This window comes from Onychostoma macrolepis, chromosome 13 (assembly GCF_012432095.1).
Source record: "Onychostoma macrolepis isolate SWU-2019 chromosome 13, ASM1243209v1, whole genome shotgun sequence".
NCBI lineage: Eukaryota > Metazoa > Chordata > Actinopteri > Cypriniformes > Cyprinidae > Onychostoma > Onychostoma macrolepis.
The window spans coordinates 2,572,688-2,600,443 of record NC_081167.1 but is presented as its reverse complement, the minus strand read 5'-3'; the positions used below and the strand labels follow the sequence as shown (position 1 = coordinate 2,600,443).

The 27,756-nt window shown below is 39.8% G+C and overlaps 1 protein-coding gene and 2 long non-coding RNA genes across 5 annotated transcripts in view; 1 reads left to right on the top strand and 2 right to left on the bottom strand.

The window, feature by feature from the left end:
• hmgcll1 (3-hydroxymethyl-3-methylglutaryl-CoA lyase-like 1) overlaps positions 1 to 24,877 on the bottom strand; it is a 29,634-nt gene extending 4,757 nt beyond the window's left edge. For all 3 annotated transcript variants that reach the window (XM_058795233.1, XM_058795232.1, XM_058795234.1), the window contains exons 1-7: positions 24,748 to 24,877; positions 22,332 to 22,409; positions 21,331 to 21,438; positions 21,061 to 21,156; positions 20,617 to 20,765; positions 17,455 to 17,518; positions 16,955 to 17,143 (exon numbers count right to left, since the gene is read on the bottom strand). In XM_058795233.1, the coding sequence (XP_058651216.1) occupies positions 16,955 to 17,143; positions 17,455 to 17,518; positions 20,617 to 20,765; positions 21,061 to 21,156; positions 21,331 to 21,438; positions 22,332 to 22,409; positions 24,748 to 24,843 (780 nt within the window). In that variant the 5' untranslated portion in view covers positions 24,844 to 24,877. The remainder of the gene's footprint in view (positions 1 to 16,954; positions 17,144 to 17,454; positions 17,519 to 20,616; positions 20,766 to 21,060; positions 21,157 to 21,330; positions 21,439 to 22,331; positions 22,410 to 24,747) is intronic.
• LOC131551966 (uncharacterized) lies at positions 692 to 1,785 on the bottom strand. The gene is made up of 3 exons (XR_009273857.1): positions 1,657 to 1,785; positions 1,322 to 1,511; positions 692 to 828 (listed from the first exon to the last, which is right to left on the bottom strand). It is a non-coding gene; the product is annotated as an uncharacterized LOC131551966 (long non-coding RNA).
• LOC131551967 (uncharacterized) lies at positions 1,440 to 24,893 on the top strand. The gene is made up of 3 exons (XR_009273858.1): positions 1,440 to 1,528; positions 24,542 to 24,652; positions 24,763 to 24,893. It is a non-coding gene; the product is annotated as an uncharacterized LOC131551967 (long non-coding RNA).
• The last annotated feature ends 2,863 nt before the right edge of the window (positions 24,894 to 27,756 follow it).

The following is a 27,756-nucleotide window of genomic DNA, read 5'->3' as shown; positions in this document are numbered from 1 at the left end:
TTTGATTCTTGTGCACCCCTCCATTATTAATATATAAATATATATTTGTAGTATATTCAAATTTAAAATAACTTAAAACATTTTTACCCATTTAATCATATATTTGATGTATGTTAACTTTTGTTATGCACTTATTTACATGCTATAAAGCATGCTGTCCTTGAACAGTCTCCACTATAGTTTGCTGTGCTGCATGGGAGTGCTCCAGTCACTCACAGAAAGGAGTATGAATGTATGGTTCCCCTACTGACACGGAGAGGAGAAAAAAATTATGCATCAAGTTTTGTTCAATTCACATTTATTTGTATAGCACTTTTTATTACAAACATTGTTTCAAAGCAGCTTTACAGAAAATGAATGTTTCTACATTACAAATAAGAGTTCTGTTAACAGGTGTAACTGTCAAAGTAATGCTCATATGACAGAAATGTTCTAAAATTAGGCTTTACAAATCATGCAGTTAAGTAATGTCATGAGTTCAGAAACAATGAATAAATTAAAGCAATGGTTACATGATTTGATCATGTTGATTACAATGAAAGGAAAATTTAGCAGTTTTGTATGTTTATTCGGAGTCAGAGACAGCTTCATCTGAAGTCCACTCAAGGGCTGGCGTCATCTCTTCACAGGTGCTGGTCATCTGAAGTCTTCATAAGAGGCTGGATATAGTCAGCAGGTGCAATCTATAGATTACACCAACAAAATGTGATGTAATCATATGGGAACTGACACTTTTTCACAAAGAACAGGGAAAGACTTGCCAAACCCAGTGAAGACTCATTGTGAGGGTGATTTCTCATTACAGGGAGTCTTCAGGTGGTTCTTGTTCTGATCCAGATAGAGAAGGAGAAAAACACAGGAGAAATGGTTAATGATGCTCCATCACATTTCAGTCCTGTGGCATCTGCTCCTTCAACACAGTGTTTCTACAGTAGCTAAGACATTTAAGTATAAAATACAGTACAGGTTTATTGTGATTACTTCTATAAAATAGTAGTGGTAGGCCTATATAATACATTTTTGGAAATTTAGCCTAGCATGATTCTGAAATGAAAACTGCTCGCCTATTTTTATTCTCACTCAGGTCCATCAGCATCCTTTGCAATAAATCTAAATCTATTAAATAACTTCCCAGCAGCAGAAATCACGTTTAAAAGCCTTAATTACACAACAACGAATGAAACTGCCCGAAGAGAATGAATAACATCCCGTAAATCTACTAATTAAGTGAGGAATAATCTAATAATAATCTGTTTTAATGCACAAGGTAATTTGATTAGCTGTGCTGATAATATACAATTTTGTTCTATAAATGTCTTACCTTTTAAAAGTTCATCACAGCGGTCTCTTCTGCTGTATCTCTATGGCGCTGATAGTATGAGCACTAACTTCCGGGAACTATTGAGCGGCTCCATGATCCGCCATTGCTGTAAAAAAACGGTCCATTGGAGTCAACGGAGTTGTCGCAACTCTCTCTCTCTATGGCTCTGGGCAAGGCATTCCTCCTGGAACTAACGCGGGTTATCAGGTGTTTATTTCATACTCTCTGGCAGCTTATTTAATGAATCAATTATACATTGTATTTAATGTGTAAGGTACATGTACAACAAACTGGCAATGTCATAGTGGTATCGTGTACTGTAATCGAATCTATACCTGTGGAACCGACAGCACACGCGGTGTTCGTCTAATAAAGATCTTCATAGCTAGCAAACAATAGCCTTTGCTTTCAACTGACTGTTGATCCAAAGCCACGTCTTCAACGCTCCTGATGTTACAACTCTGAGTGAGAACTGCTTCAGACGACTCGGCGCGTGCGGCAGGGAACTGAACGAATCATTCAAACTGATTCGCGAACCGATTCACTGGTCTGCCAACTGGTTTGATCAAGCTTTCGAACAGAATTGACTCAAAAGAATGAATCATTCGCGAACGGACATCGCTCATTGCCCAGAAAAAAAAGTAGACGGCGCGCTTGGAATAAATTGAAGGATTTTTAACTTGTACTGCTTTAAGATAAAGTAACGAGAGGAGCGTCGCCCACAGTAACGAAGTAAAAGTACCGTTTTTTTCACTAAAAATGTACTTGAGTAAGAGTAAAAGTACCCATTTTTAAATATACTCTAAAAGTATTAGTTACCCAGAAAATTTACTCAAGTAAATGTAACTCGTTACTACCCACCTCTGGACAGGGACTCCGTTTTACTCTTTAATTGGCGTTGTTGTTGTTGTTTTTATTAGTAGTAGTAGTAGTAGTAGTAGTATATTTGAGCACAATTAGTGTTGTGTTGCATTATAGGACTAAGGCAATGGCAATAACAACTTTTGAATGTTGCTGTGATCTACTAGCACACTTTTAGTCTGAAATGACAGAAGCCTGAAGTCGCTTTTTTATAGTCAAGAAAAAACAGTTGTGATATTTCTACACACTGAATTCAGTGATATTTGCTATATAACAGGCATATTTAAATTTCAAAATGTTTAAATTATTTGGAATAATGTGAATGTGGAAATAACAACACTGGCTCTTTGGAAAAAAATGTGCCTCACCAGTGGCAGAAAAACACTAATAATGTTTATTACTTTTTAAACAAATTATGTTTATTGATTAATTAAGTCGATTATCAATTGTTTTGTTACTGTTCTTTGCACAATGCTATGTTTCACTTTTACCATAGTGCATGATTTGAAAACTAATATATTCCGACACATGCATCAGATAACCAGCTCCATATACAGTATATGGCTTTCGTGATATAGTAAAATTGCTCGTTAGCTCACCTGGTACAGCATTGCACTTCTGATGCGGAGCGCTCGGGTACGAGTCCCGTGAAACAAAATCATGATAAAAGAGCTCAGTGACTTGTATATGGTATGGTTTCTTCAGCATATGTGGTTTTCTCACATTTTTTACTTTAACATTGTCAGTTAGGTTTAAGGTAGCATTTAGTGTAGTTGGTACATTATTTTCAAACTCGATAGAGCATTATCCTTTTAGTGCCACTCACCATATTATTTAAATCAATATTAATTACATTATTTAATTTGCAAACTGTTACAATACCCAGCGTATTAAACATTGACGCATTCATCTATTTCGGAGAAAACTAAATGTGCTATTAGTGCCACTCACTGGACATTACACTTTAAAAATGTCTCAAAAAATGTGCAAAAATACAGCGTAATATCATTTTGCAGAAATTTTGCCACAGGCATGCTTTTTCATTGAGTCTGGGCTGGTAAATAAAATTAACCTGGATCACCTTGTGTTTACAATGCATGCATGTTCACACAATACAACAAACAACTCTTTGTGAGATGCTAAATAACAGTGCTGTCAGGCAGCAATTTACAAAAATACAATAAAAATAACCACCCCCAAATAAAAGCTATCGTATGGCTTCAGAGGATTTAGAATATACTGCAGTAGTCATATGGATATTCTAGGACATGACTAGGACATTCTTCAAATATTCACCATTTGAGTTCCAAGTAAGAAAAAAATGGGTTTGAAACAACATGAGGGTGTGTAACTGACAGAATTTACATTTTGGGCTGAATCACCACTTTAAATCAGTAGACAGCACATTCCCTGCAGGAATTCTAACTTACTAGCTATTTGGCAGGTGTGGAAAATAAGCAAGTGATGTATATCGAAGAGTATCTGGTCTCGTATGTTGTCTGGCTACCCAGAAGAACTTCTGAAACCTACAAATTAGAAAGCCAAGCATCTATCTGCCGGCCCCTCTCTCTCTCTCTCTCTCGCTCTCTGTCTCTCTTTAGAAGCATTGCAGATTAAGGTATTACAATGTTTTCCATATGTCGTCTTGACTGTCATGAGAATATTAAAGACGTTTTCCAGCTTCCCAGGCAAAGCCAGATGTCAGGAGGGGGGAAATGGGGATGGAATCCAACAGAGCGGTGAAATTAACGCTCCTATCCTGCTTTTGACCTCGATATAGCATCAGTGGATATCAATAAGAAGTTGCATTCTGGACATGCAGACCTTTGGGGCATGGCAAACTAACTAAAAAAATAATAAAAGCTGCTTTCCTTTGCTGAACAATGCCCCCTAATTGCTAGCTTTTTTCAGCAACAAGGCCTTATTTCATAGCTGGGCCGTCTGAGTCGCTTGTAATTGTTGTTTTTGTTGGCGAAAGGAAAGGGACCCATGCCGCTTTGCACTGTACTTCAGATTTCCAGACATGGGCTTTTGACTTTTTGCGTCAGGGCTAGATATTCTGCAGGGCAGACGCTTTGTTGCGTAAACACAGAGTGGTAATTTGCTACGTCGCCAGCTCTTTCTGCATCCACCCGCTGTGAGAAGGCAGAGGGCCTAAAGCCGACCAAAGCGTACAGGGACTCGCTCCAGATTTGCTGACTCTGAATACTGTGCGAGGACATGATGTTCAGCAAACAGTGCTCAGGAACTCCAAATTGAAGCCATTCAATTAGTTTAGCTTGGCTTGAAAACCAGATGTGGTGTTAAAATCACAGATCACGTTGTGGGCCTGAGAGCCTTCGTGTTGGAGCCCTGCAAAGACCTGCCTAAGGTTGTGGCGTAGTTGCAGGCGTGGGCGGAAAGCTCCTCGTCAGCTAAAGAGACGAGGAATTCTGGAGGAAGCTAGAATTTGACATGAACAATGACTGCCTCAGCTGACGTCTGAAAGGCACAATGCAGAATGGTCTGTTTTCTGTGAAACGGAGTTAACTTTGACATTTCCACAAGAGATTACCCTTGTGGGAAACCCAGCGTGCTGACAGCTTTCCGATTTGGGAACAGAGCTTCCACGCAATAAATGCATAAAGCTGTCTCTACGAAAGCAAGACGCAGCTTTTCCTTGGTAACAGATTTCTGAGTGATCAAGACAAAATAGAAAATAAATGACTTATTTTAAAGTAAAGATGGAAATTCTATTTCATAGGGCCCTACAGCATGAATGCCCTCTATGGTTTGGGATCACGGTCTCAATGCCAAGGTAAAGAACGTACCACCTGAATATATGTGACTCATGTAAACACCTCTATCGAGCGGATGTGCTGGCATGGGTGTGCATGACAATAGCTTCTTTGTATGACACGCTAGTGCATGAGGGTAAACTTGCATGTATGCATATAATGTAGGTGAGCCCCTTTCCCAATCCATTGGGATCGAACAAAATGCATATACATTTGGGATACAAATTCAAATAAAATTAAGTTTAAAATCCACTACTATGTCTATAAAACTGTCTGAATTCAGAGTGTAGTCACATTAATTTTCACTGTGCACATTGCTTCAAAGTAACTTTACAGAAAAAAAAATATTGCTGTAATAATGTTGTAAAGGTTTCCTAAACACCTTTCAGATTTCCTCATTGTGTTTTGAATTGTTCATAGAAATGTGGTCCCTAACTGACCAGCGCATGTTTGACCTGACATGACCTTGCACTAGGGAGAGCTGACCTGCCCTCAGGCCTCGGGGGAAAGAGCCGACACTTCAAATTCTAGCAAAAGACCTCTTCACCGACCTCTCACTATGGGGCACAAGCTTTTAGGGCAGTTTGTTTACATTGTGAATTAGTTTTTATGAAATTCGGATTTTCTTCCAAATTCTCAAATACTTCCAAATACTTATTTTAAAATTAGAATTAGTTTTTTGTTTATTTATTTATTTCATTATAGTCATTAGTAATCCTCAGTAGATTCTCATTGCTTTAATGCAGTAGTGTTTAAGAAAATAGAATTGTTTTTTATTAAATGTATTTTTAAAATTCTATTTAAAATTGTATTTAGCATAAAGTAATTTAATACAACAAATACAACCATTTCAGTTATAATTTAAATAATACATTATTACATTTTTGCATAACAGTATGATTTCTTAAATTCTTTCTTTAAATTGTTAGTTGTGCTGTTCAGAGGTGTGGACAGCAGATACAATTGCAGCTAATATTTTATAATAAATATGTATCCCAACTTTACATATATTACATCAATTGTTTATTAATATTTTTATTATTATGATTATTACTATTATTACTATGATGATGATGATTATTATTATTGTTTTTTTGTTTGTTTTGTTTTGTTTTGGCCAAATGTCATACATTAAACTGCATCGGTCACAAAAATTAATTCACGAAAGACATGATTCACAGTCAGAGAGTCACAGTCACCGCCGCCAACAGCAATCACCAGATCACAATCACCTGAGTTCTAATCACCCGCACCTGCAAACCCTCATCAGCACTCCCATAAATACCCACTCTCTCTGACACTCATCGTCTGGTCTACGGTTCACCACCAGAACAGTTACCTGACTCTATATTTACTTACCTGTATCTACTTACCTGTTGTCTCGCAGAGTTTTACGACATTCTCTCCAACGATTCTCCGTGAAGAACTCCCTAGTCTCCTGGTTCCCGATCTCCAATCACCCTGTATACAGACAACACTGTTAACTCTCCGGCCGAGCGTTGATATGGGCTAGAGCCATATGGGATGCCAATACTGCCATAATCAATTCATATGAAGCATTTACTCGTAATTTCAAAGAGGTGTTTGGATCTTCTACTGGAGCGCTCTCTCGGTGTCGGATCAGCTACTGCGCCTGCGTCAGGGTACTTCCTCTACTTACGAGTATACACTGCAGTTCCGCATCCTGGCGGCTTCTAGTGGTTGGAACGAGGTTGCGCTCATCAGCGCATTTCGACAGGCATTGGAAACTACTATCCGTACGCAAATGGCGATATATGATGAGTCCCTGGGATTGGAAGGTTTCATGCAAAGAGCTAACCGAATCTCCCAACGCCTGTCAGCCTGCCACACTCCCGAAGCCACCCACCAGCTGGTCTCACCCGCCACCAGTCCTCCAGTACCAGAACCCATGCAAGTAGACACCGCTCGTCTCACTAACCGAGAGCGTGTTCGCCGATTGACATCAGGCCTGTGCCTCTACTGTGCTTCTACGGATCACTTCATCCGATCATGTCCCATCAGACCCCCACGTCCAGCGGTGAGTACACTTCAAATAGATCCTTTAATCTCCAAGCTTTCTGTGATCACGGTGCAACTACTCACCGTTTCAGCCTCTGCCCTGGTCGACTCAGACTCCTCGGGCAACTTCATCTCCCAAGACCGCGCAAGTCGTCTGTGCCTATCCCTTCAACGGCGTGCCCGGGAGCTCCGAGTCGAGACCGTCAATGGAAAGCCGCTAGGACGTGGGCATGTGAGGTTCGAGGCTCCTCCGATGAAACTCAAGATCGGAAATCTACACGAGGAGGAGATCAAATTTCTGGTACTGGAGGGGTCCACAGAGGATATCATCCTGGGACGCCCCTGGCTTATACTCCACTCACCAGAAATCAGATGAGAATCAAGTGAGGTAATTCGCTGGAGCGAATGGTGTCAGCAACACTGTCTCAAGGACATCCCATGACCTCCTCCCAAGGTATCCAATGCTCAGGTCGCTTCCACGCTGATTGAGAGTCCCGAGTCTGACAAGACTCCCACGATCCCATCTGATTATAGGGCGTTCCAGGATGTTTTCAGTAAACAGGCAGCCACGCAGTTACCACCTCATCGATCATGGGACTGTGCCATAGATCTGCTGCCTGGATTTAAACTCCCCAAGGGTAGAGTATATCTGCTGTCCATCCCGGAGCGCAAGGCTATGGAGGAGTACATCAAGGAGGCTCTTAAACAGGGCTACATCCGGCCATCCAGTTCTCCAGCAGCGTCAAGCTTCTTCTTCGTGGGTAAGAAGGATGGGGGCGTGAGGCCATGTATTGATTATCGAGCTCTGAATTCCCAGACAGTCAAGCTCCCTTATCCACTTCCCCTGGTCCCGGTCGCTCTCGAGGAACTCCGTGGGGCCCGCATCTTCTCTAAGCTGGACCTGCGCAGCGCATACAACCTCGTTCGTATCCGGGAGGGCGACGAGTGGAAGACGGCATTCATTACTCCCTCCGGTCATTACGAATACCTCGTGATGCCATATGGCCTTGCCAATGCCCCTTCTGTCTTCCAAGAATTTATGAACGAGGCGTTCCGGGAGTTCCTCAATCACTTTGTTATAGTCTATATCGATGACATCCTGATCTACTCCCGGAACCTGGCCGACCATCGCCATCACGTTGTGCAGGTCCTCCAGAGACTCAGGCAACACCATCTATACCTCAAGCTAGAGAAATGTGAATTCCATCGTCCCACGGTGCAGTTCCTCGGGTACATCATTGGAGAGGAAGGAATCCAGATGGACCAGGGGAAGGTAACTGTAGTCACCGAATGGCCGACCCCTCAGTCTGTTAAGGAACTTCAGATATTCTTGGGATTTTCCAATTTCTATCGCCGGTTCATCAAAAACTTCAGTCTGCTCACAGCCCCGCTCACCACCCTGCTCCGGGGAAAGCCCAAGTCCCTGTCCTTTGATTCCAGCGCCCACGAAGCATTCAAGTACCTCAAGACCGCATTCAGCATGGCCCCCATCCTTTGTCATCCTGACCCCCATGTGCCATTCGTGGTGGAAGTTGACGCCTCCACCACTGGGGTCGGGGTCGTGCTGTCCCAGCAGCATGGTGAGCCTCCATGCCTCCAGCCTTGCGCTTATTATTCCAAGAAACTGACCCCAGCGGAGCAAAATTATGACATCGGCAAAAGGGAGTTATTAGCCATCAAACTGGTCCTAGAGGAGTGGCGGCATTGGCTGGAGGGAGCCAACCATCCCTTCACCGTTATCACCGATCACAAAAACCTCCAATACCTCCTAGAAGCAAAAAGGCTTAACCCCAGACAAGCCCGCTGGGCCCTGTTCTTTACCAGGTTTAATTTCACCATCACCTACCGCCCCGGGAATCGTAACTGCAAGGCGGACGCCTTGTACCGTCTCCACTCGCCTGACTCCCCCACAGACCTAGAACCCATTCTCCCTCCAGCCCTCATAGTCAACCCCATCGTTTGGGACCTGGACAAGGACATCAGAGCCGCCACCCTCACAGAACCTGCTCCACTGGGAGGCCCAGAAGGGAAAACTTACGTCCCATCCTCCCAACGGCAATCCCTTCTGGGCTCAGTTCACTCTGTACCGGGCTCTGGGCATCCAGGCAGCCAACGGATCCTCTCGCTCCTCCAAGCTCGGTAATGGTGGCCCAGTATGTCTCCGTGGATTGCCAACGGCCCTAGAAACAGCGGAACATCTATTTCACAACATATTCAGAAACTTCAGAGTACCAGAGGACATTGTGTCGGATCGTGGTCCACAATTCATATCCCATGTATGGAAAGCCTTCTTCCGCTTGCTTGGAGTCATAGTGAGCTTGTCTTCCGGGTATCATCCACAGACGAATGGCCAGACTGAGCGGAAGATCCAAGAACTCGGACGGTACCTCCGAGCGTACTGCCAGGAAGATCAGTACAGCTGGAGCCGTTTCCTCCCGTGGGCCGAGTATGCACAAAATTCCCTCCGTCAGAACAGCACAGGCCTTACACCATTCCAGTGCATACTCGGCTACCAACCGCCGCTCTTCCCACATTCCACGTTTCCCTATTTAAACCCTGTTCCTTTCTCACTCCAGATCAACTAGAGCCGGACGAGCCTGCTCCTCCAGAAATCCTGGAACAACCCTCGATCTACCAGGTCCACGACATCATAGATTCACGGCGACGGGGAGGCCAGCTGGAATACCTCGTGGACTGGGAGAAGCGATCCTGGGTGGCCCGGGACGATATCCTTGATCCCATGTTGTTACAGGAGTTCCATCATAACCATCCTGATCGTCCCACACCCAGAGGCAGAGGTTGCCCCCGTCGCCGTATAAGGGCGTCAGGAGCCGCCCCTGGAGGGTAGTGTCACAGTCACCGCCACCAACATCAGTCACCAGATCACAATCACCTGAGTTCTAATCACCCGCACCTGCGAACCCTCATCAGCACTCCCATAAATACCCACTCTCTCTGACACTCATCGTCCGGTCTACGGTTCACCACCAGAACAGTTACCTGACTCTATATTTACTTACCTGTATCTACTTACCTGTTGTCTCGCAGAGTTTTACAACATTATCTCCAACGCTTCTCCGTGAAGAACTCCCTAGTCTCCTGGTTCCCGATCTCCAATCACCCTGTATACAGAGAATGCTGTTAACTCTCCGCCAAAGCCTTTGGACATTCTCTATCACCAAGATACTCACCCACGTCACTCTCACCAAGATCCAGTTCCCCATTTTGTCAATAAACCTTCTTGTCATTTACTCACCTGTGGTTTCCGTCTTTGTTTGTGACAATGATGTTATTGCTCATATCTTTTGTTTCGTTGTCTTAATGTCAGTAATAGCCTACATGCAGTATTTGGGAAAAATCCCCTTAGGCATCATAGTACTGATAGAATTTTCTGATGGAAAATTTTTCAATGAGGATAAAGTTAGAGGACACACAAGTTGCAACAGATGTGTGTGTGTTTTTTTTTTTTTTTTAAGGAGTTGGACTAGAAGCTAAATTTGTTATATATTTCAAAGATGTTTCTACTTTAATAATTTCTTATATTGCTACCATCCAGTTGGCGAGTAACAACATTTTTTACATGCATTTGGCATTCGGCGAGTGTTAATTTTGGACTTTACTACTAGATGTTGTTCCCGGAATGACTGTGTGAAGAACTGGTGCGTTCTCCAATCTGTGGTATTACGCTTCATTTACTCCAGTCTAGATGACAACAGACGGGCTTTCGCTCTGATGTCTACAGTTCCCTTGTTGAGATATATTTGGAGGACATCAAATAAATCATGCTAACATGGAAGAGAGCTGAGGCATCCTTCGGTGATTAAGTGTCATGATCTCTTTCATATTATGATCAAAGGAGGGGGAAAGTATTTTTGCGATATGTTTGTTTCCCAGCCACAACCACAGGACCGCTGGGACGGCTCGAAGTCTGTGTGCTGACCTTCCACACTTCAGATCGTGACTGCATAAACACAGGTCACCGCTTCATGCCCGGGTCAGCCACTTCCTGAGAGAACAGGCACCCTACCAGTTCAGATATATGTACATCTCCCCAGGAGTCAAAGCTGCGAAGAGTTCGTCAAACCCTCCCCCGTGTTTTCACGCATGTTTTCGCAGTAATGGGAGCCGTGCTAATCACTCATCAAAGTCTATTACAAAGATCTCGTAGTGACACTGAGCCACATAAGACCCATGTAAACAGTGAACAGCACTGAATTTCTTTGTATAATGGGATATGTAGAGTTCCCTGTTATTTTTTCATTATAACATCAACTTTGTCTGTTGTTTCTCATGAAATAGACAACTGAGACAATTTTTAGACATCAAAGAAGAATTTGATGTGAAATGTTTTAGTCCAAAGTGAAAAAGAGGGAACAGCAGGATCTTTTTATCAGGAAACCTCTGAGAAGCAGGAGTATTAAGAACACACTGTACATACATACATACATACATATATATATATATATATATATATATATATATTATTAGATGCTTTACGAAAACACACACACCTAAGACGATTATTTATGTATTTTACTTTAGTGTGCTAGAAGAATACATCAGTTTGGGATTTACAAACTTTTGTTAATATTGTAATAATTCAGTGAGATTTTTGTTTGAACAAGGAGTCCTGGAACACTAGGTCCGGCCCACACAGAGCTCTGATCACACCATCATCAATTCAGAGACACAAGCAATAGAAGAACTGTGGCAACATTTTCCAAGATGCTTGAAACAAGTCCAAGACGACTGGCATATCAACCAGCGCAACAACTGAGTGCACCGTTAACATCAAATCTTAGAAAATATGATAATGACTGAACCCTAATCATTTTCACGGATGGTATGTTCCAGCTCCTAATGATTTATTTTGATTTAGGACCACCTCATAAATTACAGATTTCCCAAGGTTTAGACTTGATTTACGATAGGAATAGATATATCATGGCACGCTGTGTCAGGAAGGAACACTAGTTCTGGCTTTCACCATCAGCGAAACTGTCAGACTGGAGCGAGAACGGCACAAATCTGCCTATCCGGAGCAGTCTGGGCTCACAGAGATCTAGCCACAACACGAGGACTTCACCGCAGTTCATATCATGGTTTTTCTTGAAACCCAATAAATAACCAGACCGAACCTATTTGAGCTACTATCTGAGGGAGTTTTTTCACCCTCAATAAGTCCCTGAGAAAAGCCATACAAAGAGCCTATAATGTCTTTATCCTGAACAAAAGCCGGGGTGACTCTGAGCTGACAGGGTGAGCGGAATTCATTTCTGGCTCAGCTGGTGGCGGAGACGACTGGCGAACCCTAATGAAAAACTATGATAAAATCTTTCATTTCCACCAAGTTTTGCTAGGGGGGTCAGTGGAGGAGGACAAATGACGAGCAGTTATTATTTTCAGTGCTCTTGGGGTGTCTGTGATATATCGGTTCAATGCTGATTCACCGTCCGGAATTTGAAGCTGTTTCTGTCTCCTCTCATTGTTGTCAAAGATACTTAATGTAGATGTTACAACGGTTGCTCCAGCCTACACGATTGTACCCTAGCTGGAACATTGAACAAGTCTGAATTTCCCTTTGCAACTACCAGTAATTGTTTCCTTAAAAAAAAAAAAAAACTAAAGGTTTGGCAAATAAGCCCCTAAAAACTAGTAAGAAAGACTAGTAAGATTATCTAAATCATAAACAAAATTATCTTATTAATGGCAGTTCTTGGGAATTCTATATTATTTTTAGTTCACTCGGCTATAAACCTGTGTGCTATAAACAATGTACGGTATCATTTTAATATTTTACTGAAAAATAAACTATTTATAAACTATTAATAATAAACTTTAGTATTTTATAATAAAACTTTTTGGCATGTTATTATTATTATTATTAATGTTAAAATACTTCTAGCTCACTATGCAGACACCCTGATGCAGCAGCAAATGTTCAACAAATGGTTAAGGGCAGAAATATCAGTATGTCTGACCAATGGTAATAATAAATAAATGTGGCTTGTTTGGGCCTACAGTGTAGCTAATTACTTCTTCTTAAAAATAAAAATAATAATAATAAAAAAAAAAATTTAAAAAATGTTGTTAAACATTGTAAATTTTTAATAGATGACAAACTAGAAAAGTGAAAATTTGTTATTGCATTAAAAACATAAAAAGACAGTAAGTTTGACAAAAATGTTTAAAAAGAAAATAATTTTTATCTCCATTTTCAACTTTACTAGAAAAAAAAAAACTTACAAATAAACAAACAAACAAATAGACAAAAGTTAAAAATGATGAAGTTAATAAAGTGTTGGTTTCGGAGTACTTCAGGTATGTGATCTTTGCTCATTGTTTTCAGTTGGGGAGGTATCTTTGTTCATTTTCCATCTTTTGAAAAAGGACCCCCTGTCATGTCACACAATTCACCGAGGAAAAAACAATTCTGAGAAATTCATGGTCATTTCTGTGGAGCACCGACCGCAGTTAGAGTTACACTGTTACAGCTGGAAAGAGACGGATAAACAGACAGACAGGGCTAAAAAGGGGTGGGAGCCAAGAATGGAATATACTAGAGCGCGGGGTTTTCCTTTTCCCCAGTCTCCCTCTGTTTAGTAGCGAGTGATGAAAGGATAATTTTCCCCTTGCCCTTTAAGCACAGCATTGTCACAGAGTTCAACAGCCCTAGCGACAGATGAGTTGGAGCCCCCGAGGGCCCCGCTCCAGCCTCCATCTCATGCGCTTTGTCAAGAGCCAAGCCACTGTCATATGAAACAGACATCTAATAGGTAAGCCTTTGTGTCCAGCCCTTCACATCTGCTGACCCACCCAGCCCCCAAAGAGCAGCGGCGTTCTGCGAGGGAAGACAAACTGAGAAAGAGCTCACAAAGGGCCCTGGAGAGCTGATAAAGCCATGCCAGTGTTATTTCTGAATTGCGGTCGCGCTCTGTGGTTTAAGGTTCGCGAAAATGAAACCACAGGCAGGCATTGTTTCATAAAAGTGTTTAGTCGTCACATTCAGATACGCACGGCAGTTTTGTGTAAGCGTATTTTGGGTGGTATCTGTTGTTGTTGTTCTGTGCTTTTTGGGTGAAAGTACAAAAAAAAAAAAGTTAAATTGCTTATACTCCATGGGGTTTTGGAGGGTGTTTCAGTAGCTTTCGTTGCCTTCCCTGGAGGCCTGTGTGTGTATGTGAGGTAAGGTGAGATACTGTAAACTTCTGCTTCATGTTTCTTTAGTACTCTGTTTCTCTGAGACTTTTGCCACTGGATTTATGTGCTCTGTCATAACGAGTTCTTTTAAATAGTTGTGACTTAAAACTAGAAATATACACAAAGGCAGATGTAAATGTTTTGCCAGCGCATTGCATGTCACATACTTATTTTGTGATCCCTGCATTACTGTGCCACTAATAAATTCAGTCAAATGCCTGTGTTATTAAATCAGATGTTTTATCAGATAATTGTAGGGCCCTTTGCAATGATAAGATTGCAATGCGTAAAATGTAAATAGCAATGTTTTAAAGTGTAAATGTGTACCATGAATTCAGTGTAAGTCACTTTGTAGGGGTGTGAAGCAGAGCCGATGTCTGCATCTGTAGCAATCTCAAAATGATTTCAGAAAAAGACCGGAAGTGGGCAGGGGTTAAACCAGAAGTTTGTCTATAGATATATTATAGATATTTTATCTTTTTATTATAGATATAAAGATTTATTTGAATATATTCTAATTAAAACATTATTATTATTATTATTATTATTATTATTATTATCCCCAGAGGAACTGGAAGATTCCATACAAAATAGCTAATATGTGACTTTGGACCACAAAACCAGCCTTAAGTGTCAATTTTTCGAAATTGAGATTCATACATCATCTGAAAGCTGAATAAATAAGCTTTCCATTGATGTATGGTTAGGATATGGCAATATTTGGCCGCGATACAACTATTTGAAAATCTGGAATCTGAGGGTGCAAAAAAATCTAAATACTGAGAAGTTCTTAGCAATGCATATTACTAATTAAAAATGTTTTGACATATTTACAGTAGGAAATTTACAAAATATCTTCATGGAACATAATTTTGAAAAATCAATAATTTTGACCCATACAATGTATTTTTGACTATTGCTATAAATATACCCCAGCGACTTAAGACTGCTTTTGTGGTCCAGGGTCACATATGAGCACATGGAAATTGAAAGAAAATATTCAGTGGTTGAAAATGGCTGAAACAATTTTACTATACATAATATTTTAACAACTTATAAATAATATATAAATTACAGACTAGTACTGGAAGAGAATAAGATAAACATATTGTGTATCATATCGTTCAGGTTTTAAACATTTAAATAGACATATCGAATAGTAGAAAATGTGTATGATTCAGTATTTTAGTTAATATTACTCTTGGTGAGCTCTAATTTCTGAGAGACACACAGAGACTGCAACACAACTATTTGATTTGCAATCATGCTGTGTTCATTTCATTCATAGAGTTTACACACTCATTATTGCATAATAGTTTTAGAGGTTTATGTATAATAGTGCCAAATATTTTTCCTATTATTAGGTAGAATTCATTATTCATTTATAAGCCATTTTCCATGTTTCTCCAAATAAAGGTGTCTTCCAAATGCATACATGTAACGTCAACACTGTTATTGAACTGAAATGAATCAACACTGAGCTGACACGAGCAGAAAAATTACACTTCATTGTCCCTGTCCCTGAACTGTCTTCAGTTGAACTGCTTATTGCTGAATTGGACTTGCTTCATAATGAATTAACTTTACACAGTTACTGAATTGAACTGAATCAACACTGAGCTGCATAGAGCTGAATAACGACACTAGTGTCTTGCTACAGCTGCTTTACAGCTGAATTTTGTATTTGCCTTTTTTTCGAAGTTTGCATCACTGATTATGTTCCTTTCCTGTTTAATACTGTAAAGCTGCTTTGAAAGATCTGTTTAAAGAGCAATAAAATAAGTGTGACTTGATATTATTAATTGTATATTCTCTTCAAGCGTCTCTTCACCGTGACAATAGTTGACCTGAAAGAGAAAACTGACAGTAGAAGAATAATCATGCTATTTTACTCCAATACTGTCCCCTGCATATTAAGAATGTGATGCATGATTGAGTTGCATTACACATTGTAACAAAAATTAGTTTCACTTACATTTTTTTATTGTTCTTCTGTAATTTTGGTGCTTGTGCTTGCGATTATTCTACTGTTCATTTTCATGTAGCATCAATATTTTGTTAAATATTTAGGTCAAGTACATTTTAGAACTTCTACCATTAATTATGAGACATTGGTTTAGTACAGATAAGTTTTTGTATAAATGTAGCACGTTTTTAAATATATTTTTGCTTTTTCAAGAATGGGAACATTCTAGAAGTTTCTGTGATATTCTGGTGCTTTCTGGAACATTCCAGAACACTGTAGCAGTAGTCATTGAATAAAAAAATTAATCCAAAGTACACGTCTGAAGTTTTGGAGGACTCACTTTTGGTAACTGTTGTTGTTAGCTGAGTATTATGTATGTGCCATATCATTTTTATGCATGAGTAATATCGGATTCGCTTTCATAAGTTCTCAACATATTTTTTTAGGTTTTCATAAGCACTGTTAAAGATACACAGAAGTAATGTGATTTTCATATTCAGCATGTCAAACTTCATAAAGAAACATTAAAAATAAAAGTGAAGCAAAGCGTTTAAAAAAAATAGTTTCACAGTGTTATGATTTGTGTTCGGAATGCAGCAATGGGTGAAAAGTCCTCGATTAACAGGTTTGGAATATATTTTGCTCCTAAAGCCCTATACAGTTTTCTCTGCACATGCATGATGCTTTATTGCTATAGATGGCACTACAGGTGACATATATGATGGTTTGTTATAATATCCCCTTCTCCCAAACCCTCACACATGTATGAACAGAGTACCTCATGATTGTGACCACCGTAATGTCGCTCACCTGCAGAGCAATGAGTATGTTGGGCAGAGCCTGACCGTAAGTGTCGTGGCAGTGCACCGCCAGTGCGCTGACGGGCACCTCTGTCAACACATCGCTCAGCATCTCGGCCATGGAGCCCGCGGTGCCTACGCCAATGGTGTCCCCCAGGGATACCTCATAACAGCCCAGCTCAAACAACCGCTTTGCCACCTGGGCCGGAACAGAGGAAAGCCATGAAAACCCTGTCCCCCCTGGAAACATAAACAAGATGAAGGAGTGCACACAGAGAGCTCATTCTGAGCGTTAGAAAAGCACTGGCGTGTTACAGCGTCATGCGGGGTTTTTTTAGCAAACATCGTAATAAGGGCCTTGTGGGACTACGAAAATTGTGGGAAGAAAAAATATGCAGAGCGCTCAACACTCAGTGAGATTTATCGCATACTGGAAGGCCCATTTAATCTCACTTCGTGCCGTTATACACTGAACAATGCTATTCGGATTGAACGATGGTATTACAATACCTTTGTGACTTGTGACGGTTTTACTTGTCCCTCATACGGACAGCCGAGAGCACAGGAAACGTACCTGGAAAGAAGTGAAAGAGCTATGAGACGTAACGTTCAGCCCATGCTGGAGGATATATAGCTTTGAGTTTACAGTACCAACAGTCATGCAACATAGGTGAAATAACGTCAAGTGCTGTTTTACTGCAACCGCAAGCAGAACGGTCCACAGCGGCCAGAACTGCTCTTACAACGGATTACATCTATCACAGAATAAAACAAAATGCTCAGCAGCAGGCGAAACATATGGTTGGTGTCAAACGGTTGTGACAAATAGTACCAATAGTGTTGACAGTGGGAATGAGGAACGGTGCTAGAGAGCGACGAACAAGCTATATGTGCTTTCCATATGTGAAGGAAACATGTTCTGCTAGAAACAGTGAACACACAAGTGAAAAGTTGAAAATGTTTCTCTTGGGCTTGTGGTCGTCAGACGATACTGCTGTGTGCTACCAGAATTTCCGTGGAGTCTCTTCTTGAATGTTAGTCACATTTGCCAGAATGAGTTTGTCAGACTGAAGTGACTGCTCTCTATCGTTTTTTTATTTTTTATTTTTTTGGTTTGTTTGTTTGTTTGTTTTTTGTTTCTTATTCAGTAAAGAGCAAAGCCTAAAAAATCTAGACACATCTAGACTTGTACTTGTAACTGTTGCAAAGCACCACACTGCATGCACATCTGGAACTTGACTTATTTACTCATTAATTCTGGAATAATTTCATGCTGCTCTGGTGCCCCATCTCAAAACCTCAAAGGAGAACAATCCAAAAAATGTAAGTACAATAAAAGAAACCACTGACCTTTCGGTTAAACCAAAGATCAGTCTTGGAACTTGCTTATATAATGAATGGCTCCTGAAAACTATAGTCCTGAAGTCCAAGCTCAGTAGTCATTCAGCACAGGGACAATCACCTGGATCAAATGTCTGACTCAGTGGTATTATTATGTTGGCAGCTCAGAGGTAAACCTTGAATATTTATTTCAGCTTATTTTATTAAGAATTCTTCTACCAATGAGAATTCTGCAGATTTTGCAGGAAAGTCATAATCAGCATTGCAGAACATTCAAAAACATCAGCAAGGGTCAAACCTACCACTATCCAGTAACTACTTCAGACCTTGATCTAGTGTGCCACGTCACCCCTTTGATTATGGACAGATGAAATCCACACTTGCAGAATTCAGCAAAAAGCTTGAAATTTTGAAAACAATATGTGACCCTACAGCACAAAACCAGCCATAAGTAGCACGGGTATATTTGTAGCAATAGCCAACTATTTTATGGGTCAAAATGATAGATTTTTCAGTCACACTTTATATTAGGTGGCCTTAACTACTATGTACTTACATCAAAAAATAAGTACAATGTACCTTATTGTGTTCATATTGTATTGCAAAACACTTTTTCTGCTATTGAGGTGGGATACGGGTAGGCTAGGGACAGGTTTGGTGGTATGGGTAGGTTTAAGGGTGGGTTAAGGTGTAAGGGATGGGTCAACAGTGTGATTATAAATGTAATTACAGAAATTAATTACAGATGTAACTACATATAGGTATTTTTAAAAATATAAGTACAATGTAAAAACATGTACATAATAAGTGCATTGTACCAAATAATTAATTTAAATGTAAGTACATAGTAGTTAAGGCCACCTAATGTAAAGTGGGACCGATTTTTCTTTTATGCCAAAAATCATTAGGATATTAAGTAAAGATCATATTCCATGAAGATATTTTGTAAATTTTCTACCGTAAATATATTAAAACTTCATTTTTGATTAGTAATATGCATTGCTAAGAACTTCATTTGGACAAGGTGATTTTCTCAATATTTAGATTTTTTTGCACCCTCAGATTCTAGATGTTCAAATAGTTGTATCTCGGCCAAATATTGTCTTATCCTAACAAACCATACATCAATAGAAAGCTTAATTATTCAGGTGTATAAATCTTAATTTTCTGAAAATTGACCCTTGAGACTGGTTTTGTGGTCCAAGGTCACATATCATTCTCAAAGTTCCTCCCAGGGGGGGTTTCAGTGGCCTATACTGTTGGCTGTTATGTTAAGTCAGCCCTAATCCTGAATATGAGGTTACAGTCTTACCTACAACCTTCCCTTTACCAGACCTTTATCTGCTTTGCAACAACAACCCTTTGAGAAACTATAATCTGCAGCACAATCACCCAGTTTCTGCATCAATGGCAGATTGCTGGTCAGATTCTCATTCAAAATTAGTGTTGAAGTGTGAAAGTGCACATAATGAACACTGGCCTATTACTTGATATGAATACTGGGTCTATGGCACATAGCCATGCCTTCCCGTAAGGCTGCAATCGTTTCCAAGTCGATATTGTTCCTGCTCAATGTCACACCAAAGATGGATTCCAGAGTCTGCTTGTATAAACATAAATGTTTGCTCCTGTCCTAGTTAAGCAGTGACTCAGCACAGGGGACTGGTACAATGATGGCAGATTATGCACTGTAAAAACAAAAAACAAACAAAAAAAAAAACAAGTTGAGCAAACATAAAAGTTTAAGGCAACCAGCTTCAGCAGATTTTTGAGTTTTCTCAACTTATTTTTGTAGGAGATTTTTGAGTTCTCTCAACTTTTTGTTGTATAAACTTAAAACAAGTTGAGAAAACTCAAAAATATACTGAAGCTGGTTGCCTTAAACTTTTAAGTTTGCTTAATTTTTTTTTTTTTTTTACAGTCTGAGCAGAAATCTGGAGAGAGCTTTATTTCTGCAAAAATTTTAAAGTCCATCATGCAAAGTGTGACACATCTGTTGCACTTCAATTTATTAAAACGTCTGGATACTTTGATTATGCTTTCAACTATCAATGAGAATGCTCTGATTTGGCACAGATATTCCCCCAAAATCAGCCAGTTCTGTATTAGGCCGCTCATGGTTCATCCCAAGCAAAGGTTGTAATGAACCATACAGCTACCGATCCTTTATCCACTATACATCCCATCGCCTCTCTATTTGAACACAATAATTTTCATCCAGTCAACCTGACTCGGAATCATCACCTTACGTCGATACTAGTGCACATAATGAGCACAGGCCTAAATCTCAAAGAAAACACATAGAAGAAAGCTGGTGTCAGTGGAACACACCCGCGCACTGGTACACCTTCCCGTTTGGCTGCAGAGATGACCTGCTCAAACCTCTGCAAACTTTCCTCAATGGAGCAGTTGATGTTCTTCCTGCTAAAAGTCTCTGAGGCGGAACCAAACACTGCCACTTCAGTAGCTCCTGCTGCAACCTTTAACAGGAAACATTTAATCAAGTTTGTGCTTATAGATGTTGGCTTGTGAGCACAACTCGCATGATTAGTAGGGAAAGCAATTAACAGAAATGGGCTAAACATTTACAAATAAATGGTACAAGATGTAAAGGTTGCGCTCTTATGTAAAGCAAAGGGGCAGTGAATGCGTAGGCAGAGTGCATGCATAAATAAAGTGGTTTATTATACAAGAAAAACATCATTGACCTGGCATGGAAGGTAAATTGCAAATGTCACTTGTAAATAAATGTAAATGATGCAAATATTTACTTACAGCTGCCTGGAAGCCCTGAATATTGGGAGTCAGAACAGGGTATCTAACGTCAGGAGACTTTTTAATCCCTCTCAACACTGCAGTGTGGTCTGCCATCTGAAAACCCAAAAAAACAAACCAACAAGAGTTTATACTCGAGCTTTATCCCAACAGGTTTTGCACAAATGCAGTTTTTGGATGTGAATACCAAATGCAGTGGTTTTGTGTTGACAGAAAAGCCACAGGATATCAGCCAACATGCTCTCAAGGATAACAATTGCACCTTATTACCTGTGCTACCCACTTTGAAGACACAAAGCTAGTGGCTTCAATGATGGGCAACCCGGTCTGAGAGAGCATGTCTATCAGCTGGATTTTGACCTCTGTCGGCACTATTTCCTGCAGAAACACAATGATGCAAAAATCTTAGGTTTCTATGAACACATCCAGAGAGCGAGTACATTTGTGAGCCTGTGCTATTGATATGAATAATTTATTTGCCACCATCACCTAATGAATAGTTTTCCTGTGAAAATATACAATAGGACAGTATCTGCTAAAAGGCTTGTTGGAAAAATGTGCCTGTGGTGACATTTTTGCAAAATTATAATACAATGTTTCAGCGAGTGGCGTTAAAACATTTTTCAGTTTTATATGTAACAGATGCTGAATGTATCACGGTTGGTTTCGCCTACACATCACGGCCGTTTGCAAAAGAAATGACCGTTGAGTGATGCTAAAAGGTTAACACTCTATTGCATTTAAAAAAAAGAAAAAAAAGAACAACCTACACTAAACCATACCCTAAACCTAACTTTTAGTGTTAAAATATATTTTGAAGCAACCATGACATTTAAACTTGCTTCTACATATTTTGAACTCTTTTATCGTGACTTTGTTGCACAGGACTCCACACCACAAATGCAATGCTGTACAAGGTGAGCTGTAAACTGCATGGAATTGTATGCATAGACAGATATGTAGGAAGAGAAACATTTTTCCAATTCCAGTCTATGTTGACTAAATCATGCTAAAGATGTGTCCAAATAAACATTATTGGTAGTAGTGTATCATGCATCCTATATGTTTTGTGCTCACCAATGGCATTACTGAACAAAAATGTGCACCAAGTGGTATTTTTCTTTATGCCTCAGCCACTTGTTATATTTATGCCTTTGAGTTTATGATGGGGTTTTTTCCCTTTAAATTTAAAAGCAGAATGCTAATCATAAACATGCTTAACCACGTCAAACCACAATGCTTCAAGCACTTTAGAATTGTGAAATCTCTACCTTCTCGTTCTGAAGTCCATCTCTCGGTCCGACCTCCACAATCTTGACACAAAGTGGAAGCTTGGGCAGTTCAGAGCACTGTAAATTGAAAAACAATGAGGAAGGAAGGAAAGACCATATAACAATTTCACAGAGCTGTACGGAAAATCTGAAAGGTGGATTAAGACACATCCTCTGTCAAATGGTGCGTACAAGTTCATGTTTTGAATCTGGTCTTCAGATCCTTGGCAGGTCATTCATGACATAATGTGCTTTGGAAACAAGTATTTCCTCTCTTCCAATGGTAAAACCAAAGCTAAACCTTTTAATTCGGGAGTTGCATTACCAAGGGCCAATGCTGTGTTTATAGAAGATTTGGATGGCTATAAAACCCCAGCCTCTTGATACGGAAACCCTCGCTGTGAGGAACTGCACAGACTAGTTTCTTTAGAGCTAAGTTTGATTTAATTGTGCTGTCATGGAGGGAGGAAATGGATGTGTGAAAGGAATGATAACAAACTTCTTTTTAAGAAGTTTCTGACCGTGTGCACTATGTAGGTAGAGGAGAACCGTTGCGGTTTGTCCCGTTATCACCCCAGGCCTGCAGTTAGGACAGCCTATTAAATTAACTCGTAAATCAAACTCACTCTTCTAAGTCGCCGCTCAAACCAGAAATACAGGCCCCACTAGAAATATCCATTAAAGCATTATTTTCTTATCAACAAAATAAATTAGGCCAAAACACTTTTGCTGTCTCTGTATTTTTTAAACAGTTCTGGCCCCTATCTTCGAGTGGAATTTTCAAGAGGTTAAGCCAAAGTTGGGAGAGAGGCTGAATACAGTGAAACAACCGTGTCATTTGCTGCAAGTGCATTTGGTCTAATCAACAATCTGTTTTTTCCAGTTTTCCAGTTTGTTTTCCAATCTGTTTTGCTTACTTTGGCTAAAAAGCAAATAACACACAGAACAAAGTAAAGGAAACAAATATTTAAATATATCTATCTATTTAATTAGTTAGTTAATACATGATTGCAAAGATCATTCATTTTAAAAAGATATCACAATGAACATTAAAATCTTTCAAAGAGAATATTCCTTCTTTATTTATTATAAGAAAACTAAATTAAACATTGACTTGTTTTATTTATAATATTTATAATATGAAATTATATTTCATATTATAGCTATTTTAGCTTTTGTTTACAGTGAAATTAAGCTACTATAGCCAAAACATTATTATATTCACCTACACTAAATAAAAATTTGTCTTGTGTTTAAACTAAATCTATGGTATGGTACAGTAAACACGCAGTTGTGAATAATAAAACAAGTACATAAAAAAAAGAGGATGTTTTTGCTGCTTTACTCAAGAGGCAGTATTTAGTGTGCACAGTATGTGCTTTTTCTCACTAATCCTGTCAGGGAACCATATCAAGACTATGTAATTAAAAATAACTTAAAAATAATGACATTTAATGATTTTAAAGTTATGTAAACAAATGATGTTATATCATTATCATATCATTTTAATTTTTTAATTTTGATTACATTTCTGATTAATATTAAATAAAAACAAAGTTCGAACCAAGCCATAATTACAGTTTGAGAGAAAGTAGTACAGTAGCTTTTTTTAGTGTAGTTTCAATCCCATATGAACTTTCTATGTGACTATAGGTCTGTACCATATACTAATAGTATAGTATACTACAGGGTATAGACCTGCCACCCTGTCATAATTCAATTAAATTCTTAATTTAACACTTAAGGACCAAGGCTCACTATTAACTAGTTGCTTGCTAGCATGCCTATTATTAACATATTGGCTTTTTATTAGTACTTATAAAGCATTTATTCTACATGACCATATGCTGCATCCCTAATTCTAGATAATACCTAAACTTACTGTAACAACTACCTTACTAACCATTAATAAGCAGCAAATTAGGAGTTTATTGAGGCAAAAGTCATAGTTTGGTTCAATGTCAATGGTTTGTTAAAAGCGAGAATTGGACCTTAAAATAATAAAGTGTGACCAGTTCTTCAGTTTGCCATAGGTCTCAAATCTCATTTGCATGTTTTCAAATGGAAAACGATGCCATTTGGCATAAATAATGTAAAACCTGGTGTGGCTTGTTGAAAATCAGCATTTTGTAATTAAACACAAATTTAAAATGAGATTTGAGAGCTCTGGTGGAGGTGGAGAGTAAATCATGTTTTGTTTTGTTTTTCAGTCACAAATAATGCATATAATGTCATCAACTCTGAGTCTCACAGAAGAAAGAAAATAACTGGTTGAGGGTGAGCATAACATGAGGGTCATTTATTAAAACTTTCATTACGAGGTGAGCTATTCCTTTACGCGACTGCTTTTCTCTCTACGTTGCTATATTTCCTAGAGCCATGTATAAATCTTGCACATGCAAAAACAGACCCCCACCTTCTCTTCCCACAGGAGCCGTGGAAACCAAGGAGAATCCCGCAAGAAAGTCTCATAGCTCAGGCAGTGCTTGACCGCAGTAGAAACGTTACCCATCCGGCTAGCACGATCGGCCAGCCCGGTGCTCTTCCCAGATGGCACCTGTGGTGATCAGAGTGCATATGCGCTTCTGAGCAGCAAAAGGAGAGCATCGCTTCGAAGGGTGCGGGATGACTCAGCTGTTACCATGGCAGCAGCATCCCTGCCTGTGAGGGGGAGGGAAGACGCAGGCTGAAGACGTTAGACGTGTTTTGTTAGCTTTAGACTGACAGCTCCATGTGAAGTACGGGACCCGCTGGGATTCTCGGCTCTACAATGAGACTAACCACAAGCTGCTTATTTTACTGCCCTTGGCTCCCCTTCCCAGCGGAAATCTACAGCTTCGGGGAAATACGCTGCCGTGATTGATCTCCTGTGACTGAGGCAGCTCATGCTTTTCAATGGCCGGCCGTGCCACTCTTGCCAATGTCAACTGTGCTCTGTTATAAAATCTCTCTGTAAAGCCGGGCCGCAATTTACTTGTGAAAGAGCCATTCTTCCTGGCCCAGGTGCTTACAATAGAGAGGTTTAAGGAAGCTCTTCCTCAATAAGATGCTGGTGTGCCGTGAGAGGGTCTGGCCTCTCTCTCACGGGGGGAAAAGGCAACTGCTGTGACCAGGGGCTGCATTTATTAGGTATCAGCGTTTCTTGCATGGCATGAGATCATAAATCATAAAGTGATTTGAAGTATTCAAAAAAAAACAAAAAAAACAAGTAAGAATAGGAAATGGTGAATAACAGACTCGAGTGCATGCTCAGGGTTCCGACACAATGAATTGTCATGACTTTTCCATGATCTCTGAAGTCATTTCATTATAATGTAAGGGTTTAAAAAAATATCTATTTTGATTTTCACTATAATAAATCATTGTTCAAAGTTCAGTTCAAAGTACAGACTGACTGTGGTTTGCAGTGTTAAGTTTTATGCTGAACAAAAGCAATAATAAGCAATATCTAGCTGGTGAATTATTGTATTTATAAGCAAGCTAATCCTTGTTAAAAGGAAGTGTGCTTAATTGTATTAAATGTGCACTTCAAATTTTAAAAGTTGGTCGCACTTTATTTTAAGGTTCAATTTCCGCTATTGACAAACAACTTTTTCCTCAATAAACTCCTAATTTGGTGCTTATTAATAGTTTGTGCAGTAGTTCTTAAGTTTAGGTGTTGGGTAGGATTAGGGATGTAGATAATGCAGTATATGTGCTTTATAAGTACTAATAAACAGCCAAGACGTTAATAATAGGCATGCTAATGAGCAACTAGTTAGTGATAATTGGTCATTTACTAAAGTGTTATCTAAAAGGGTATATTTAAAAAATGTAGATGTGTAAACTCGATGTGTAAACTTTGGCTCCGGGGGTGCTTTTTTAGCATCCAAACAAGTTGGGACAGCAATATTTGCCCAGCCAATAGCATGCCGCGTGAGTTGTGGGCGGGATCTGTTTGTCTGACCAGTTGCAGAAGAGGGAAGTGTTCGGGAAACCTTTTAACAATTCCAAGTAGTGCTCCAACAACACAATTCACATTTAGGGTTTGATTCATTTCCTTGGCGTTTTCCAGGCCTGGAAATCACAATTTTTAAAAGTCTCTGATATATCAGCCAGATTCAATGTAAAGACAACCCATTAATCTTCTTAATTGCATTTACATATATAGTCCACATACAAATCTGTACAAACTTTCCTATATATCCATGACAGTATGTAATCCAGCCCAGACAGCAAGCCAGAAGCTGCCGGGAACATTCAGCGGTGGGGTGTGTATGATTCAGAATTGCCCCCAGCTGGAGTTAGCCGCATTAGATCTGCGTCCCTACTGAACCATTTAGCATTTCCTTTCCTTGAATGCTCTCTAACTAAAAGGACAAAAAGTGGACATTCATCTTGACAAATACCAGCTGTCGGGGTTTACTTCAAAGAGGTGAGCTACACCTTCAGGGCATCCTGGTTAATGTAAAGTAAAACAGCGCAGGTGAACGAGTGTGGGGGCTTTTCTGAACTTCTTTTATCATTCCATACGTGCTCTCGTAAACATTTAGCCACTGAGCATGACAGCAGGATGAAATGTTAAATAAAGCACAATTTCATTAGCCATTACCTGAAAGCATGGGTTATTTTGGCCATACCAGATGTTCCCGTCTTTAACCTTATTCCTCTTGCAATTGTAGATGATTTAGGAGCAGGCTAGTAGACGATGGGCTGCGTTTTGCACAAACAAATCCTGCTGGGTTAGCTCTGGGCCTCTCGTGAATTAACCTTTGCCTCTGAGAACTTAAATTGGTAAAATATTTATGCTTTGCTGTCTCTTGTAATGTAATCACTGATGGACTATCTATAGGGAGCACCGGTGCATTTTCCCTGCAGGCCAGTAGATCAGCGGGCTGACCGTAGACACTGAATTTAGATACAAAGTAAATATGTGAAGATTTTAAGGGGAGAAAAGGTCAAACACCATCAGGTCATTTAAGCCACAGTAGCCGATCCACAACGTTCTCTGTCTCATTCATGCGCTTTTGGCGGTTTTAAGAGGATTTTAAGGTTGGAATTTATGGATTTTTGTACATGTTAAAGTTGTACTGGGTAGGACCCCTATTCAAATCTGAGTTGTTTGTCAGCATCAATAGCCTCGTGGTTAGTGCACCGACATACAGCAAAAGTTAGACCCGAGTTTGATTCCAGTCTCAAGGTCCTTTGCCGGTCCCCTCTCTCCACCCAATGCTTTCCTGTCTGCTCTCAAACTGTCCTGTCAAATAAAAAGGCCCAAATAAGTAACAAAAAAAAAATCTCAGCTGTCAAGTAAAGAACCACTGAACTTGGTAACAGGGCTGTTGTCACATTGTCCACTTTTTTTTTTTTTTTTTGTCCCGTGCCCTTTGAATTTAAGCAATAGTTTGTGTTCCCAGTCTGTTTTTTATTCACAGTCCATCCCTGA